The 17,715-nt window shown below is 35.2% G+C and overlaps 2 protein-coding genes across 9 annotated transcripts in view; one reads left to right on the top strand and one right to left on the bottom strand.

Annotated features, from left to right (window-relative positions):
- The window catches only part of LOC138319236 (centrosomal protein of 170 kDa-like), a 102,528-nt gene extending 89,810 nt beyond the window's left edge, over positions 1 to 12,718 (top strand). For 7 of the 8 annotated variants that reach the window (XM_069262237.1, XM_069262233.1, XM_069262234.1 and 4 more), the window contains 6 exons: positions 152 to 296; positions 559 to 2,297; positions 2,811 to 2,993; positions 6,648 to 6,733; positions 8,180 to 8,340; positions 9,211 to 12,718. In XM_069262237.1, coding sequence (XP_069118338.1) covers positions 152 to 296; positions 559 to 2,297; positions 2,811 to 2,993; positions 6,648 to 6,733; positions 8,180 to 8,340; positions 9,211 to 9,434 — 2,538 coding nt within the window. In that variant the 3' untranslated portion in view covers positions 9,435 to 12,718. The remainder of the gene's footprint in view (positions 1 to 151; positions 297 to 558; positions 2,298 to 2,810; positions 2,994 to 6,647; positions 6,734 to 8,179; positions 8,341 to 9,210) is intronic. The other variant, XM_069262238.1, reaches the window with a different exon arrangement.
- A 3,710-nt stretch (positions 12,719 to 16,428) lies between these two features.
- On the bottom strand, positions 16,429 to 17,700 carry LOC138319238 (sterile alpha motif domain-containing protein 15-like). The gene is made up of 3 exons (XM_069262241.1): positions 17,531 to 17,700; positions 16,968 to 17,066; positions 16,429 to 16,654 (listed from the first exon to the last, which is right to left on the bottom strand). The coding sequence occupies exons 1-3, from the start codon at positions 17,657 to 17,659 to the stop codon at positions 16,466 to 16,468; spliced, it is 417 nt and encodes a 138-aa protein (XP_069118342.1). The 5' UTR covers positions 17,660 to 17,700; the 3' UTR covers positions 16,429 to 16,465.
- Between the last annotated feature and the right edge of the window lie 15 nt (positions 17,701 to 17,715).

Consider the following 17,715-nt stretch of genomic DNA (forward strand, 5'->3'; position numbering starts at 1 on the left):
CTCCATATAAATCCTGTTTAGTACATAATTGGTTGTAATTAATAAGTATGTTTTATGCTCATACTAATCTTGTATATATGTAGAGGATTGTCAGGAGAACTCTGTACATTCTAAATTTTGGTGATTGATTCTCTCCCTTTGTAACTTGCAGGAGAACCCTAGCACCGCCCTACCAAGTGATGCCCCAGCCTGGGTTACACAATGGGCTGCACTAACCAATCAGAAGTCCCAATCTAAATCCTCCAGTATGGATGCTACCAGTCCAAGCTCTGTCCACAGCCACTCCTCAGAAAAAGGTATGTGTCCTTTTAGGAGATCATTCATGATCACTTGATAAAGATGTTCGTATTTTATTGACATTGTAATTTTGATTCAACATTCAACTTGAATACTTATCAAAACATTTGGTCTTTCCTGCAAGACTTTTCCAATGAACAGCTGTATATGTTTGTATAATGAGCTGTCAGTGATGAATTTTAATGGTAATTGAATAAACATCATGTGGTTAGCGAATCATAATTTTCTATTAAGTTGTCATGTCTAATTCTCTTTTACCAGATGAGAAAACTTTCAAGAAGTCAGCCCATGGTCTTAGACGAAGGGGGACAGGTCGGAAACTTCCGAGTATTCCAGGGGAATCCAATAAAGCCAGTCCATCCAGCAGTGAACACAGTTCTAGAGTTAGTGAGACAACGGGAAGTCCTGGTATACTCACCCCGCGCCATACTGATGGTCTCCTGTTGGAAAATGGCAAATCCAAGGCTGTTACGATCTCTAGTCAGGTGGTGTCGCGATACGATGACACAGACACTGAGTCAGTATCGCGGACCAAGTTCACCAGTGACACAGATAGTATGGCAACTAGCGCTGTAACAAGTGTGACAAAGTCAGATATAGATACTGACCGACCTAGCAGGAGTTCAAGGTCAGTGTCTATAGAGAGTGATAGGACAACACATAGTTCAAGGTCAGCACGCAGCACTGGCAGTATGGACACCGAACTTCTCCTACGTGACACAGAAACTGTGATGGCTGCCATGGAGGCACGAATGGGCTCAAAGCCAACCAGCAAAACCAAAAATCCCCCACATTTAAATGGGGTCAATGATTCCTTCTCAGACAATGAAAGTATGGTTGCTATGGTCAATGGAGATGATCAGTATGTAAAACCAACAAATTTTAGTAGTCCCAGACAAAATTTAGCTAAAGGACGTTCAACAACAACAACACAAGTGAAAAGTAAGCCTACTTTGATTCGGACTAATTCTGCTACAGCTAGACTTAATGCCTTCAGAGAGAATAATAAACGCCACAGTTCAGGGGATGTGTCGACTGTTGTGTCGGATGTGCTCAGTGAAACCCCTACAGAAACAGAGCCCAGTGAGGGCAGCTTTAGTAGGTCCAACTCTAAAGGCAAGGGTAAAATGACAATGACCCGCCCCAACAGGGCATTCGAGTTACGACGTGCCAGAGCTGAAGCTGAGGAACCCACTACCCCAGGCTCAACGGTTAGCTCTGTATCTGACACTTCATCAAGGGGAACTACCTCTGTAGCCAGTACTTCTCGACCATCTTCAAAATCACGTGTACATGCTGATAAACCAAATGATTCAGCTCGCAGTGATATGAGTTTGGGAGGACAAATTGTGGCACGAAGTCGCAATAATACTACACGCTCTACTAGTGACTTGCTTCGACGTGATGGTGGTCGACACAGCTTACGGCTCAACAGAGCTAACTCTAGCAGTGACCCAGTGTCTTCTTTAGGAACTGACTTACGCAAGACTGATATAAAGTCTATCAAAGCCAGGTTAAAAAACTCCACCTATGGAACCAGTGGTTTATCTGTGACTGGTGTTAACAGCTCCAGTCGTAGTAGTATAAACTCTCAAACCAGTCACAGTCACTCCAACTCACCCAAGTCAGCAGAGAAGGCTGCATGGAAACGTAGGAAGGAGTATGACCCTAGAAAGGCTGTAGCAAATGCTGCTAAGGCAAAGTCACAAGACAGAAAGTCTAAAGGTGATGAAATTCGAATTCTTGCTTCTAAAAATTCCAAAATGACACGTTCTGCGTCCTTCACTAATACAGCTGAACTGAGGAGGTATCGGAGGGATAATTCATCATTATCAAGTACTGATGAAATTAGCACTTGTGCAAACAGTGAAGTTGACTCTACATATGTAGACTCAAGCTCCCAACGCGGATTTATACCCTACTCCGGTAGATCACAGTCAAGTCGGCTTTACCAAAGTTCTGAGGACGAGGAGATGAGCATGATGGTGAAATCATCCCAGGTAGGTACTCGTAATACTGTATACAAATAGTCCTAGAGGGGACTAGCTGTTATAATGTAAATGATACCACTAGTTAGATATGTCCTTGCATGAAAATCCTATATGTAATAGTTTACACATTTCATGTGTTGTTGTAGGCAAATGTTTTCTAGAAAGTTCAGTTAGAGTTCATCAATGGTGAAGATAAAAAATCTATCCTAGAATATTTCAAGGTATAAATAGGGTTTGAATCTACATAGGGAAAAGCCCCACATGCTTCATGTTAGTGAAAATGAGGAAGTCGTTATAACATGTGAAGGAAAGAAATACATGTCAGTTCTGCATTGTACATTGTATAACTGTCATTAAGACTCCTTAATTAGCTGTGGAACACATTAATTGTGCATATTGTCTTACAGCCTTTGTCTGTTGAGCCTTTGTCTGTTGACCTTTGCATGTTGACCTTTTGTTTAATTCCTCCAGCCATTAATTTGCTGTGTTATACATTATGTTTTTGTGTGCCCTTTGTTTTAGGACCTGAGTCGATGTTTGCTGGGCAGTGTACCATACATGTCCGCCTTCACTCCACCACCCCCAAAACTGATGTCTCCCTCCTCCCCACCCTCACCCCTCCCCCTCTCCCTGTTTAAACCCCGCCCCCGTGTGGACAATCACACATCCAGGAAATACTCTGAGCCCATCTTACCTGCCGTCCAGGTTGGTCCTTATGTTACTCAGTGGCGATGCCTACTAACCCGTTGTTGATGCCTAACCCTGGACCCCATAGTCTCTCTCTGGTTAAGGTGCCCTCTCCTCTTCTGCATCCTCCTTCCATCTTATAACCCTGCATGCTAACTAATATTTTATATTCACCAGTTCACTTTTCAGGCTTGTCTCTTTTAGCAATATATCATAGATTGACCATTACCTATATATAATCATAATAATTTTTTTTTTAATATTGAGCTTAACATGTATGTTTTTATGACATTATGTTGTATCTTTAAAGAAATAGAAACATGCTGTAAGCTGAAATAATTAAATAACTTGATGATTAGGTAAACACATGTGAAAATCTGAATCAATCATGTAAGGAAATCATATATTGTCCTGCAGAAAGACTGGTGATGATGACAACCACTATATCAGATATTATAACTGTGCATGCATTGTTGTCTCTAACGTACTAACTACTGGGGATTATCACCATTCTCTTCTTATTTCTGGTTATCATGTCTTTGTGAATGTTGGTTGTCACGGGGATTGTGGGTAGACTCTGGTCCTTAAGGTTTCCACATAGTAGATCATGTGTTCATCTATGGAAGGTGTCATGTGGATTTATTGGTATTCTTGTCAATGGCATTTCATTATGCATGGAGTATTGTATGCATACATTTTTGTTACATAACCTTTTTGATTATGGCAGTATGCATAAGAATTCATCAACATTTTTGTCATCTACTGAATTTTAATTGGAGTTGTACATTTAGTTTTTGTTCTACAACTTTAGCAAATCTCATCATCATTGTTTTGTGTCAGTACCTATATATCCAGCAGCTGTTCTAACTGTGGCTCACTCTGTATTCCCCAAAATAGACAATTGTCTGCTTCTTTACCCCTTACTGAGTCGCCAACAATTATCAACAAGATTAATCAGTCTTTGTATCAAACCTTGCTGCCACCTGCTAGAAATTTCCATCCCACCACTACTTATTAAATCCCCATTAAATATAATTGAATCTGATCACTGACTTTAAGCTCTGCTTCGTAGACAGTAGTATAATTTGTCAGTTGTAATCTGACATTTAGACATATAAACAGTCATTATTATAATATAAACTATATAAAGCAAACAGATGAAGTAATATGATCAATAGAGAAATGAACAAATTATGCTAAACTTGAATCATTATGTGATGTCCTTTTGGTATGGTCATACAATGAGAATGGGAACATTGCTTCCCGAACATTACTCAGACCTTCTTTGAATATTCTTTTCCACAAATATACATAATGTTAAAATGCTCTACAGTTTTTGTTTAACCTGTTCATTCCAATGAGTCATATTCCCCCTGTATATATATTAACGATGATATTTATCTTTTCTAGTCCTATGATAAAGTTAAGGGTGATATTTATCTGTTCTAGTCCTATGATAAAGTTAACGGTGATATTTATCTTTTCTAGTCCTATGATAAAGTTAAGGGTGATATTCATCTTTTCTAGTCCTATGATAAAGTTAAGGGTGATATTCATCTTTTCTAGTCCTATGATAAAGTTAAGAGTGATATTTATCTTTTCTAGTCCTATGATAAAGTTAAGGGTGATATTTATCTTTTCTAGTCCTATGATAAAGTTAAGGGTGATATTCATCTTTTCTAGTCCTATGATAAAGTTAAGGGTGATATTTATCTTTTCTAGTCCTATGATAAAGTTAAGAGTGATATTTATCTTTTCTAGTCCTATGATAAAGTTAAGGGTGATATTTATCTTTTCTTATCCTATGATAAAGTTAAGGGTGATATTTATCTTTTCTAGTCCTATGATAAAGTTAAGGGTGATATTCATCTTTTCTAATCTTATGATAAAGTTAAGGGTGATATTTATCTTTTCTAGTCCTATGATAAAGTTAAGAGTGATATTTATCTTTTCTAGTCCTATGATAAAGTTAAGGGTGATATTTATCTTTTCTAGTCCTATGATAAAGTTAAGGGTGATATTTATCTGTTCTAGTCCTATGATAAAGTTAAGGGTGATATTTATCTTTTCTAGTCCTATGATAAAGTTAAGGGTGATATTCATCTTTTCTAGTCTTATGATAAAGTTAAAGGTGATATTTATCTTTTCTAGTCCTATGATAAAGTTAATGATGATATTTATCTTTTCTAGTCCTATGATAAAGTTAATGATGATATTTATCTTTTCTAGTCCTATGATAAAGTTAAAGGTGATATTTATCTTTTCTAGTCCTATGATAAAGTTAAGGGTGATATTTATCTTTTCTAGTCCTATGATAAAGTTAAGAGTGATATTTATCTTTTCTAGTCTTATGATAAAGTTAATGATGATATTTATCTGTTCTAGTCCTATGATAAAGTTAAGGGTGATATTTATCTTTTCTAGTCTTACGATAAAGTTAAGGGTGATATTTATCTTTTCTTATCCTATGATAAAGTTAATGATGATATTTATCTTTTCTAGTCTTATGATAAAGTTAATGATGATATTTATCTTTTCTAGTCCTATGATAAAGTTAAGGGTGATATTCATCTTTTCTAGTCTTATGATAAAGTTAAGGGTGATATTTATCTTTTCTTATCCTATGATAAAGTTAATGATGATATTTATCTGTTCTAGTCCTATGATAAAGTTAAGGGTGATATTTATCTTTTCTAGTCCTATGATAAAGTTAAGGGTGATATTCATCTTTTCTAGTCTTATGATAAAGTTAAAGGTGATATTTATCTTTTCTAGTCCTATGATAAAGTTAATGATGATATTTATCTTTTCTAGTCCTATGATAAAGTTAATGATGATATTTATCTTTTCTAGTCCTATGATAAAGTTAAAGGTGATATTTATCTTTTCTAGTCCTATGATAAAGTTAATGATGATATTTATCTTTTCTAGTCCTATGATAAAGTTAATGATGATATTTATCTTTTCTAGTCCTATGATAAAGTTAAGGGTGATATTTATCTTTTCTAGTCCTATGGTAAAGTTAAGGGTGATATTTATCTTTTGCAGTCCTATGATAAAGTTAAAGGTGATATTTATCTTTTCTAGTCCTATGATAAAGTTAAGGGTGATATTTATCTTTTCTAGTCCTATGATAAAGTTAAGGGTGATATTTATCTTTTCTAGTCCTATGATAAAGTTAAGGGTGATATTCATCTTTTCTTATCCTATGATAAAGTTAAAGGTGATATTTATCTTTTCTAGTCCTATGATAAAGTTAATGATGATATTTATCTTTTCTAGTCCTATGATAAAGTTAAGAGTGATATTTATCTTTTCTAGTCCTATGATAAAGTTAATGATGATATTTATCTTTTCTAGTCCTATGATAAAGTTAAGGGTGATATTTATCTTTTCTAGTCCTATGATAAAGTTAAGGGTGATATTTATCTTTTCTAGTCCTATGATAAAGTTAAAGGTGATATTTATCTTTTCTAGTCCTATGATAAAGTTAATGATGATATTTATCTTTTCTAGTCCTATGATAAAGTTAATGATGATATTTATCTTTTCTAGTCCTATGATAAAGTTAATGATGATATTTATCTTTTCTAGTCCTATGATAAAGTTAAGGGTGATATTTATCTTTTGTAGTCCTATGATAAAGTTAATGATGATATTTATCTTTTCTAGTCTTATGATAACATCCTGGTGTCCTCCATCTATCAGCTGTCACTGAAGCTCAAATCATCTACGGACAAGTCACTAAAGAAACTTAAGTAAGTCCACACAATGGATGATACCTTTCCTGCAGCGTATTGTTTACCTGTACAAGTGTGTTGTATCCAAGTGAACAAAATCAGAAATGGAATCAATTCAAGAATTATCAATAGGGACGTTGATAATAAAACATTCACACGTGATACTGAAGCAGATTTCAAAGGAATTCCAAATACAGTCAAACCTCGATGATTCGAACTTCGATGAATCAAATTTCTCGCTGTATCGAACTTTATGTCTGGTCCCGAATTTCTTCACTATATAACATTACTAACTAACCCATGTATGAATCGAAGTTTTATGAATCGAAGTTCTCGATGTATCGAACTTTTTTCATGGACCATTTGTTATAGAATCATAGGTAACTGACACTCGATGATTCGAATAAAAAATTACCTGTACAGATCAGGTGTTCGCCCATACCCCGCGGCATGCTGTCACACCTAGCTGTCTCGCGACGGCCCTTCGCCGGACAATAGGGATTATGACAGCTTGTGTTGCTAGCTTGATATCATCAAGATAATTAATATCACTAATCAGGCCGATACCCGGTGCTTTGTTTTTACAAGCTGCGTTATTAAATCATTAGTACGGCAAAGATACAGTTAGTCGTTTTTGATGTTCGCCGCCGCCATTGGTAGCGGTTTGTAGAATTTACGGAACGGTAAAAAGCGAGCCACATTATTAGTAACTCATACTCAAAACTGTTACATTGCACAACTTTGGCATAAATATTGGAGCAAATTGATCATTCTAAATCGAAGTATTTTGTAGGTGTTGTAGCGCTTTCGGTTCCTCCTTTTTAGTTTCGTTTTTACGTGTTTTCGTTTTTATATTCATTCCGTAATATTAACCATCGCTTAAATAGTCACCAAACAAACACTTGTACATGGGTTAGGCCTAGTACACGTAAGTCTTGTTTATAATATACGTATGTATTGCTAACGATAGCAATACATGTGATTAATTGCATACTTCGTTTTTATTTTATTTTGCTTGTGGTAAATACAATGATTATAAAGTTTACGGAACGGAGACGACATGTAACCACAAATAATTCGAAGTCTCGATGTTTCGAAGTTTCTCTGACGGTCCCTTGAACTTCGATACATCGAGGTTTGACTGTAATTCAAAAAAGGAGTTATCATAGGGTAAAAAGAGCAAAACATGTAATATATCAAGTATAGCTTGTGTTCATGTAGTTTGCATTCTTTGGTTTGTGATCTTGCCAAGATCTAAAACTGTAGATATATGTCACACTTTCCCTTTGTTATGTGAATGGGCACTGCCAAAAGGCACATTCTTAACCGTTACTGGACTCTTTTTATTTTGCTTACACATGACATAAATTTCAATCGTGGCAAGAAAGTATTAATGCACTTGGAAAGTGAAACAGATTGCAAAAACTTGGCTGTATATTGTACCAACTGTGTCTATAACTACAGGGACCATGAGAGGATCGAGAATGGCACAGCTGTCTCGCCAATGGATGAGGTGCTGGACCAGACCAGTAACGTGTCTGGGGACATGCCCGGCTGGAGCTCAGCCAACCAGGAACTGGCTGGCATCCTAAACAACCTCAGGAAGATAGAACACCATGTCCATGGTGAGTGCACAATACATTATTGCTATTGAACCTGTTAGCAGATACCAGCAGTCTTAAAAGGTGATTTACTGTTGTTTTCTCCAGACGGGGGATAAATGGACTTTGTCAGCTGTTCTGTCTACTGTATAAAACTGTAGTCAGTAAATGAGCTATTCATTGAAATGGTATCATTGTATTTTAAAGCAATCAAAAGCTCTTGAGAAAAAGAGAAGTTGTTTCTGTAAAAAGATCTGGTAATTAAGCATTGATGTCACTATTTTTTAATTTTATAGGGGTATGGGAAAAAAATTGTTTGCAAACTGTGCAAACAATTTTATTTTCATAACCCAATAAAATTAAAAAATAGTGACATCAATACTTATAATTAATGTTATACTCTATTTGATAAAATGAAGTATGTTTAAATGTAACATTATAGTGGTTTTTCAAGGGATTATTTTTTCCGAATCAATACGCAACGTCAATGTCTCTATTGTGACGTCACGATAAAGTCGGGGTTTCGCGCCATTCTCCGAATTTTTTTTTTTCATAGTGGTATGCAAAAAAAAAATTGGCCAATCAGAAAGCCAGATTTGGTATGAAAACAAAGAAAAATTAATTGTAAAAGAAATGTAAATAAGTGAATAAGGGATGGTGGAGGTCTTATTAAATTATCCTCATGTCTGAAACATTTCAATAAAACCTTTCATTTTATAGTGATTAAGTGAAAATTTTAAGGATGTTACTTTAAAAAATACAATGTGCAAAGGTACATATCTTTTGGTAATCACGTGGTGTTCTTATTTAGCCCCAACTGGGGTCAGTCCCAAGCTTCAGACAAGTCAATTTGAATGTATGATACAATAATTAATGTTTCCAATGTGTTTACAGTAATGAACAAGGTGTTGTTCCCAGACGAGGAGTCTGATTCAGACACACCGAGGATGACAGGGCGAGAGAAACAGGAGTACCTTCAGGAGATAGAAAGGATCAGAGGAGAACTGGCAGGATTCCAACCCATATCTACTCCAGAGGAGGCATGGAAACTCCGCGACGGCGACGAATCCATCGAGTCGGATTGCGAAGAACTTGGTGTTCCAGAAGAATTCTTCTGACTTATCAATTTCGACTAAAGAAAAGGCTCAAATTTTGATTTTTTTCGCCCATTCAAAGAATATGAGTATCATTTCGATTATATATATATAGTTGATTCTCATTATAATTCTTCTAATTGGTTAAAGAAATTAATCACTTATTATTGTGAGTTTCGAATATGCACCTTTGAAGAATGGCTTTGATTGGACATTGGAAATTATACAATGCCAAATAAATGCATATGTATGAAAATTTCAAGGTGAACCTTATGGTACACAAACTGCCATACATGCGATATTTTATCAATTTCTTTTGAGAAGGTCAATTAAGTCGCCTTATTGAAACAAAATGTCTTTATAAAATACCCGAACTTCTGTGGTACAGATGATTTTCAGTGGTATTTGAGTCTGTGAGTAGACCTGGGTGGGTGTACAGATGATTTTCAGTGGTATTTGAGTCTGTGAGTAGACCTGGGTGGGTGTACAGATGATTTTCAGTGGTATTTGAGTCTGTGAGTAGTCCTGGGTGGGTGTACAGATGATTTTCAGTGGTATTTGAGTCTGTGAGTAGACCTGGGTGGGTGTACAGATGTTGTCCACCTTAGTAACGGTACATCTCACTTTGTTATTGATCTCTGCTACAAGACCAAAAGCTCCCAGGCTTCCATGTTTGTTTATGTTGCCGCCCAAATAAGGGCATGTGTTCATTAGAGGAAAACTAGTGCTTAAAAAGCTCAAACTGTCCAAGTGATTTAGATCATGCTTAGAGGCATGGTTTGGCATTTGTTTTATAATCTCTCATAGTTTATGTATCAATCAATTCATGTCATTAAACATTTAGTTTAAATATACATTGTTATACATTATGAATATTCATGAGTTTTAGGTACAAAACTTGTACTATCATATAGGTACTGTGTTGTACCGTTTTCTGTGATATTTGATTTCCATTGCGGAGTGCTTTTACATGCTTAGAGGTGTGAATGTGTGTCTGAAAAGAAGGAGTCTTGCTGTTCCATGTTGGACGCTAGTCAGTAATAAAATGACAGGACAATTGTTGCTACAACCACAATAAACGTATATTCATACATTAATAATAACTGCAGAAATCAGTCATTTTATCTAAAGGAATCTCTAAAAATGCAGGAAATAATCTATTTTTAAATATTACATGTAATTCAGAAACACCTGATCAATGATAATTTATTATTTGTTTGAAAGTTTCAAAAAATGTATTCGATAAGTTATTGCTATCCAGATCCTATGCTTGGGTTAGCATTGGTCTATAAGTTACATTTTGAATGTGTTGTGAATTCAAGCTAGTTGTTTTGGATTACAATGGATTACATTGCCTTGTATATTACCTTCCACCAGCAGACTTCTCTAGTGCCTATGTTAGGGTTTCCCTCTAAGTGCCAACATGTGTTATATGTCCTTATACTCAAACATGTTATAGAGCTAGTGTAGAATGTAGATCATTGGAAACTAATACTTTAATGTACATATCAAAACTGGTTGCTTCAAACATTTTTGACATTGACACTCCACTTAAAGGGACATTCCTCCATTTTGATGTCAGAAATATTGGTGAAATTTCAAACATAAAATGGTATCTAGAAAATAGATTGGTATGTGTTTAATGCTATAAATGAAAAAAAAAAATCCAAATTGTGCAAGCATCAACAAATATCATCAGTTCTCACATTTTTTTCTTGAAATAAAAAATTCTTTGGGTCTGATTCATGAATTTTAAGGACTTGAAATTTTATGAACCTTTGTTTAACTTAGTTTTATCAATATAGAATTTACAGGTAAAGATTTTCTTTTTTACTGTCTGAGAAAGACATACTCCCATAATACCAAATGTTCAAACAAAGGAATGCCCCTTCAACTTTCTCTCAAATGCCATGTAATTTATTTTAGAGCCATAAGATTTTTATTTATTTTCCTTTTGGAAACAGATTGTTCTGTACATGTACTATACAAGGGAGATTACCCAAATAATTGTACTTTTTAAATGTTATCAATAAATTTCTTTTGTAACATTTCAATTACATTTATCATAAAGATGTAATTTATAAAATTCAGTTTAGTTTTCCTGAAAAATAGTGGTTTTAAATTTCATGAATTATTGTACATGCTGATTAATGTAAAAGCATAGATATATAAAGGGAAGATTCATACATTTGTAGGTGAGGATGAGACATGCCAAGTCACGACTAGGTCTCACCGTCTCAGAGATGTCTAGTATCCCACTGTACTGTACATGTTTGTGGTTATAATGACGACCTGTTTGTGAGTGAACTAACAATGACTGTGATATGTTTTACGCTTCTGTGTCTCGTTCCAGAGTAATTGTTGGATATATTATATCTGTTATATGTGTAGTGTTAGTGGTATGTACATGAGGCTGTAATATCTAACCACATGTTTTTCAGCTGGTCCTGTAGTAACAGACCAATCCTTATATTGTCCCTGACTCCAGTTTGTTATACTGATATTCTGAGCCTTACCAGTTTCGCTAGTATTTGACATGTTTATGTTTATATCAGATCAGCACAATATTACTTACTAAGTTCTCTGGATCTTATGAGTTTCTCTGGATCATAGCATCAATTTTGTCATATAAAAGTATCATCTTTCGATTTCTGAATAACATAAAATGTTTGTTATGTAAAAACTTTTATTGTTCCATGGTTGCTATGTAACCACAAGTAAGCAATTACTTAATTGTGTATTATATATTATTGATACCTGCATTGGTACCTACACACAAATATTTCTATACTATTGGGTAGAAGTGATTTTAAAGCTCCATGCCAAGAATAAAAGCTTACCCACAAACTTTTCAGGTTATACAGTAGTATAACTGCTCTTATAGAACTAATATAGTATTGGTAAAGAGAAAAACAAACATCTAATATAATGTATTCTTAAATTGATGACTATTTTTTTAAAAACAATTGATGAATAGTGATTACAGTAAGTTAGAATACTGTAATGGTTGAGTATCTATCCACTCATCCCTACAACAGGTACTTGGTAACTTACAGATCTGATAGGCGTAGTTTACATCTGAGAACTACAGTGTACAACCAACTTCCTTTTGTTGTTTCCTCATGTGGATATTGTAAATGGCTGATTTAACAAATTTTACAAAAGCAATATGTTATATATATCCATTGTGCTTAGAGATTTACTAATTCAGCTTAATAACTGTAAATGTTATGACTTAGTTGCATATGAACAAATTCCTTCTCAATTGATATATTATTTATTATAAAATAAAACAAAAAGCCAATATACTTTCTGTCTTTCTTGTGTATTACGATGCATACGAAGTAAGCTTGATCAAAATATATAATCTGAAAACAGATAGTGTTGTATAACTTCTCACAACAGATAACTTTGATATTCTATGGTAACATTAGGCCTATAGTTCCTCTCGACGAAATCCATCCCATGCTCCTTTGGGGTGTCTTCACCGACGTTCGAGCATTTCGGCAAAAAAGTGGACCACGGATTGAGCTTGTAGCTTCACCTCTTTGACGAGAGCATGTAGTCCATGTTGATCTACAATAATCACATTATAAACATACCAAAACAACAACATCACATCATTAATAGCATCTCCCACGATAGGAAATAACGTGTAGCTTCACCACTTTGACGAGAGCATGTAGTCCATGTTGATATACACCAAACAACAAAATAAACTTCATATATGAACCCTCCCCCAAGCACCCCTTATCCCGACCCCAATTCCTACCATCTTCTACCATACTATTCTACCTTTACTACTTTTCAACGTGATTTATATACAAACATCTGTTTTAGTAGGACAGACTTGTGAATGATTTTACACAGTAATCAACAGTCTCCCGAGAAAAACATTGGTTGTAATATAAAACACTTCACCATCTAACAACCCCTGCACAAGCTATAAACACCACCCTTTATCTATCTACCTCTTTTTTTTCTTTTTTTTAAATCTTTAACCCCATCTGACACCTTCTTAAGATAGCCAAGTTTCACTAAAACTATTCCCACTTTAAAAAAAAATAAACTTCTACCCATTAACCATCTAAACATACTTTCATATTTCCTGCTTTCCTTTATGCTTTTTCAAACTGTCCCCTACCATTCCTCTGTCCTTCGGAAGGGACGTTAATCCGGGGTCTGGTGTACGGTCAGTCACGCCATGCACGTTAAAGATCCTCTGATGGTATTCGAAAAGAGAAGGCTTATTGCAAGCCACCACAGAGTAGGTTGTAGGATTTGTTATGTTAATATAGCTTAGGTAGGGTAATGTAGGCATAGACAATTCTGTGACAGTCCAAAAATTACAAGGTTATTTATCTTTTTATTTACTATTATTATAATTGTTTTTATTTATTCATTAATTTTAATTAGTGTAAGACACAGTGTTAGCGTTTCTGGCCCAAACAATTTAGAACCTTTATTATATACAGTAAAGTGCGAAATTGCCTCCCTTAATATCCCCATTAAACCCCCTCCCCACTTAGTGTCCTAGGCTCGGTTATAACCGGAACATGGACGTTAAGCCCTATCGATCAATCAATAGAGCTTGATCACCGATCGATTATAACGGTAAACCGGAACAAGGATGCATCATTCAATCAATCAAAAGAGCTTGATATATCAATAAACAACAAACAAACAAAGATTAAGATTTACCAGGTTTATTAATGAACAACAACAAACTTTGTGATTTGTGATCAATGTGTTATTATCATTTTTTCACTTTTCTTCATGTTTAAACCACAGCTACATGTACATGACATTTACAAAAGTTTTTCTATTAGGAAATACTAAATCATACATCATCAAATATTTGCTAAGATAGGTGATTAAAATAATGCATGTATTTGAAATTCAAAATCATTGAAACAATAGCGACATTTATACACAATATTTGATTCAGAGACAGTCATATAAATTCATTTACTGACATGAATTATGCCATTAAATTTGTTGGCTACAGATACAGGTATACAGATGTACATTGTTCCTAGTGTAGGAAGCTTAAGTTTGTTGTTAAGTTTTATTTTTTCAGCAAGTATATTGTATGTTGACATCTGCATTTATGTATACAAACTCATAGCTGCTAATAAATTATCCAGATTTAACATGCATTACAAATGAAATTCTCTTCCTCCTCATTATACACACACAGTTTGGAACCACACATCACAATCATCACACATGATCTGGATCTAGTACAGTACAGTTCTTAAGAAGATTTGCTAAAGTCCGATGCATTACATGAAGCTGTTCTGATGTTACCGACTAGCGTTCTTGTGTATTTAGAATAAATCTGAGTTTTATACGTAACGAAATAATGTACATTTTATTTGGCAAAAGTATCTGGCCATGATTTATTAGTCAAAAGTCGTCAAGGCAACCCATGTTATTTTCTAAAAACTAATTTTCTAATATTTCTAATGTTATATTTTTCCGATAAATATTCTTAAATGTTAATACGGCTCTGTTAACTTATGATTTTTTTGTCTTTGAAGAGATGATGAAAATTCAACACTGCACACTTAATTAGTTTACTAAATTCAATATTTAAATGAAAAACCAATTTCTTTATTCCTTTGTTTGAGTCCTTCATTCACAGCATCTATGAGTGGTCTTGGTATTTTGATTTTGTTTTGTTGTAAAAATTGGTTAAAATCTATAAAACTCTGACTTATATGTGTAGTAGTGATTAAAAGGAATTATTTGAAGGGGGTGTTCTCAAAGCCAAGATTTATACAAATGTTTCCTTTCCCCTAAGAACGTTTCTGGCCAAACAAATTTGGTCACAATTCATGACTAGTACAGATTTAAAGTATTTACATGTTTCCCTCTATTGGGCCCTGTCCCTCCTGCCTAAAGAGGAAGAGGGATGTCAGAGCCAAGATTTACACAAACACTGTTACTCTTCCTCCAGGTTGTTTCTGGTCGACAATCCAAGCAGAACTCTCTGACTATTAGCATTTTAAAGTATTTGCCTCTATTCTCCCCATTGTCATTCCTATCCCAGAAGAATCAGAGCCAAGATTTATACAATCTCTGTTCCCCTTTCCTCTAATGATGTTTCTGGTCGAATTTGGTTACAATCCATGCAGAACTCAATGACTAGGAGCGTTTTGAAGGATTGTCCCTATTTTCTCCTATTGGGAGAAGGGGCTCCTCCTGCCCCAGGGGGTCAGAGCCAAGATTTATATAATTTCTGTTCCTATGATCCCCTAAGGATGTCCCTGGCCTTTGGTTACAATCCATGCAGAATTCAATGACTAGTAGTGTTTTGAAAGTTTGTCCCTATTTTCAACTATTGGGAGAAGGGGCACCTCCTGCCCCAGGGGGTCAGTCTGTGAAACACGGCCCCAACCCGTAAGGATGTCCCTGGCATTTGGTAACAATCCATGCAGAACTCTTCGGATTGACAAGTCAGCAGAAATGGTTAAATGTCCACTACCTTTCCGGAGAAAAATATAAAGGTTTCTTAGAAAGCATTAATAACATCAATATATATATATATGTACTAAGATGAGGTTACAACACCAAATATAAGATTCCCTACTTAATATACTGTATAAAAAACCAGTGGAGAGTCATTTCGCTGTTTTGCCGTCTGGGGCAGTGATAGTCAACTAACGCGCGGCATTTAGGACGACGGCGGGAAACATAAAACGATCCCGCGTTATGAAAATAACATTTTATTTATTTCAATTAAATTGTTCAGAAGATGACGATAAATGTAGTATTAACGGTAAGTTAAAAACTTTTGCGACGCTAAAAAATTATCGATCCCAATTTAAAAATAAAATGCCGTTTCGGAAAGGTAGTGGGCCTTTAAAGTACTTGAAATATATATATGTACCATATGATATCTTTTGATCAGTATTGGTACATGTACACAGAGATTTAAATAGTATACTATTTAAATCTCTGATGTACAGTAGTTGTTCATATTAATTTTGAAAATGACAATAAAAATACAGGATTATAATGCAGCCATCATCAATTTATATTCTTGTGTTTCATTTTTCACGCAGAGCAAAGAAATGAAGATTGTCGTGTATGAAGGAATTGTACGTGGTATTGTTCATCTTTCGGCCCGTCCGGCGTTTCAGCTCCAAATAAGCCACTTTAGGGTTTCTCATGGCTACCTCAGGGTTTGGATGTAGCTTAGGAATGTCTAACAATTCTCGGATATGTTTGCTCAGACGCTGAAACATAGAAATATGTAAACTGGTCTATGTTTGTAGTTTAAACCAACACATGTTGAAAACTTATTAGCAAAGAAGAGCTTTCAGAGCGACACGTGCATTTGCTAATACTAATGAGGATTTTATAACGAAGCTGCTCTATGCTAATGACTGCGGTCGTAGCAAAACAAGTCGTTACAATTTCATAGCTGCAGTAGACAATGAATTGAATTTTTGCAATATTGTGACAAACGATGTTGTTTTAACGTACAGACTTATAAATATTTTCGGCAATCATTATTGAATTTGAATCCTAGTTGGTAATGATGCTAACCTTCATATCGTCGAAGTCTGTCACCCCCATACTCGGCAATGTTGACGTATCTATATTAACCAATTTCCGTCCAGTGACGAAATTTGACAGGAAGCATTGCTGAAATTTAAAAGTTTTACAATTCATTTCTAACAAATAAAGACTTTGCATTCATTTTAGAACCAAGGCCCGATAGAGAGACTAGTAGTTACCATCCCCAATGTCTACAATCTTGACGAATTTAAATGATACACTGTAGAATACTATCATAAATTATGTGGGATAACGGACATCAGCACATTTGAATGTCGGACGACATGATTCCACAAGAGTGAAACCTTCGGGGCGTAAAATTCTCAAGGCAGGAAATCCTCATAGTACATTACATACTTTTAAATTAGCTGCTATTTCCTTTCCATGCCTTTTATCCTACATTAATTCTTAGAAACTCTTTCATATTGCGTGAACTTTTATGCAACTCGCTTAAATCATCAGTATTATGCGGGAAAATACTAGATTAATTTGCTATGCTTACTTTGCAGGAAACCTTCTTCCGACCGTACGCGAGAGACTCAAGACCTCACCTTATATTGCGGGAAGCCCTGCTCTTCCACCCAGTTCGCCACCTGTTGCTCGTTCCAGTAAAGACAGAGAGGTATCCCACTGATGCGGTCACTGTCTACCACCCTCCGACTCACCCGGTGGTTCTGCATTATCCGATCCCGTTTCCAATACCGATATCGATGACGTCACAATATCACATTTCGCT

The sequence above is a fragment of the Argopecten irradians genome, chromosome 3 (genome assembly GCF_041381155.1).
Source record: "Argopecten irradians isolate NY chromosome 3, Ai_NY, whole genome shotgun sequence".
Lineage (NCBI taxonomy): Eukaryota > Metazoa > Mollusca > Bivalvia > Pectinida > Pectinidae > Argopecten > Argopecten irradians.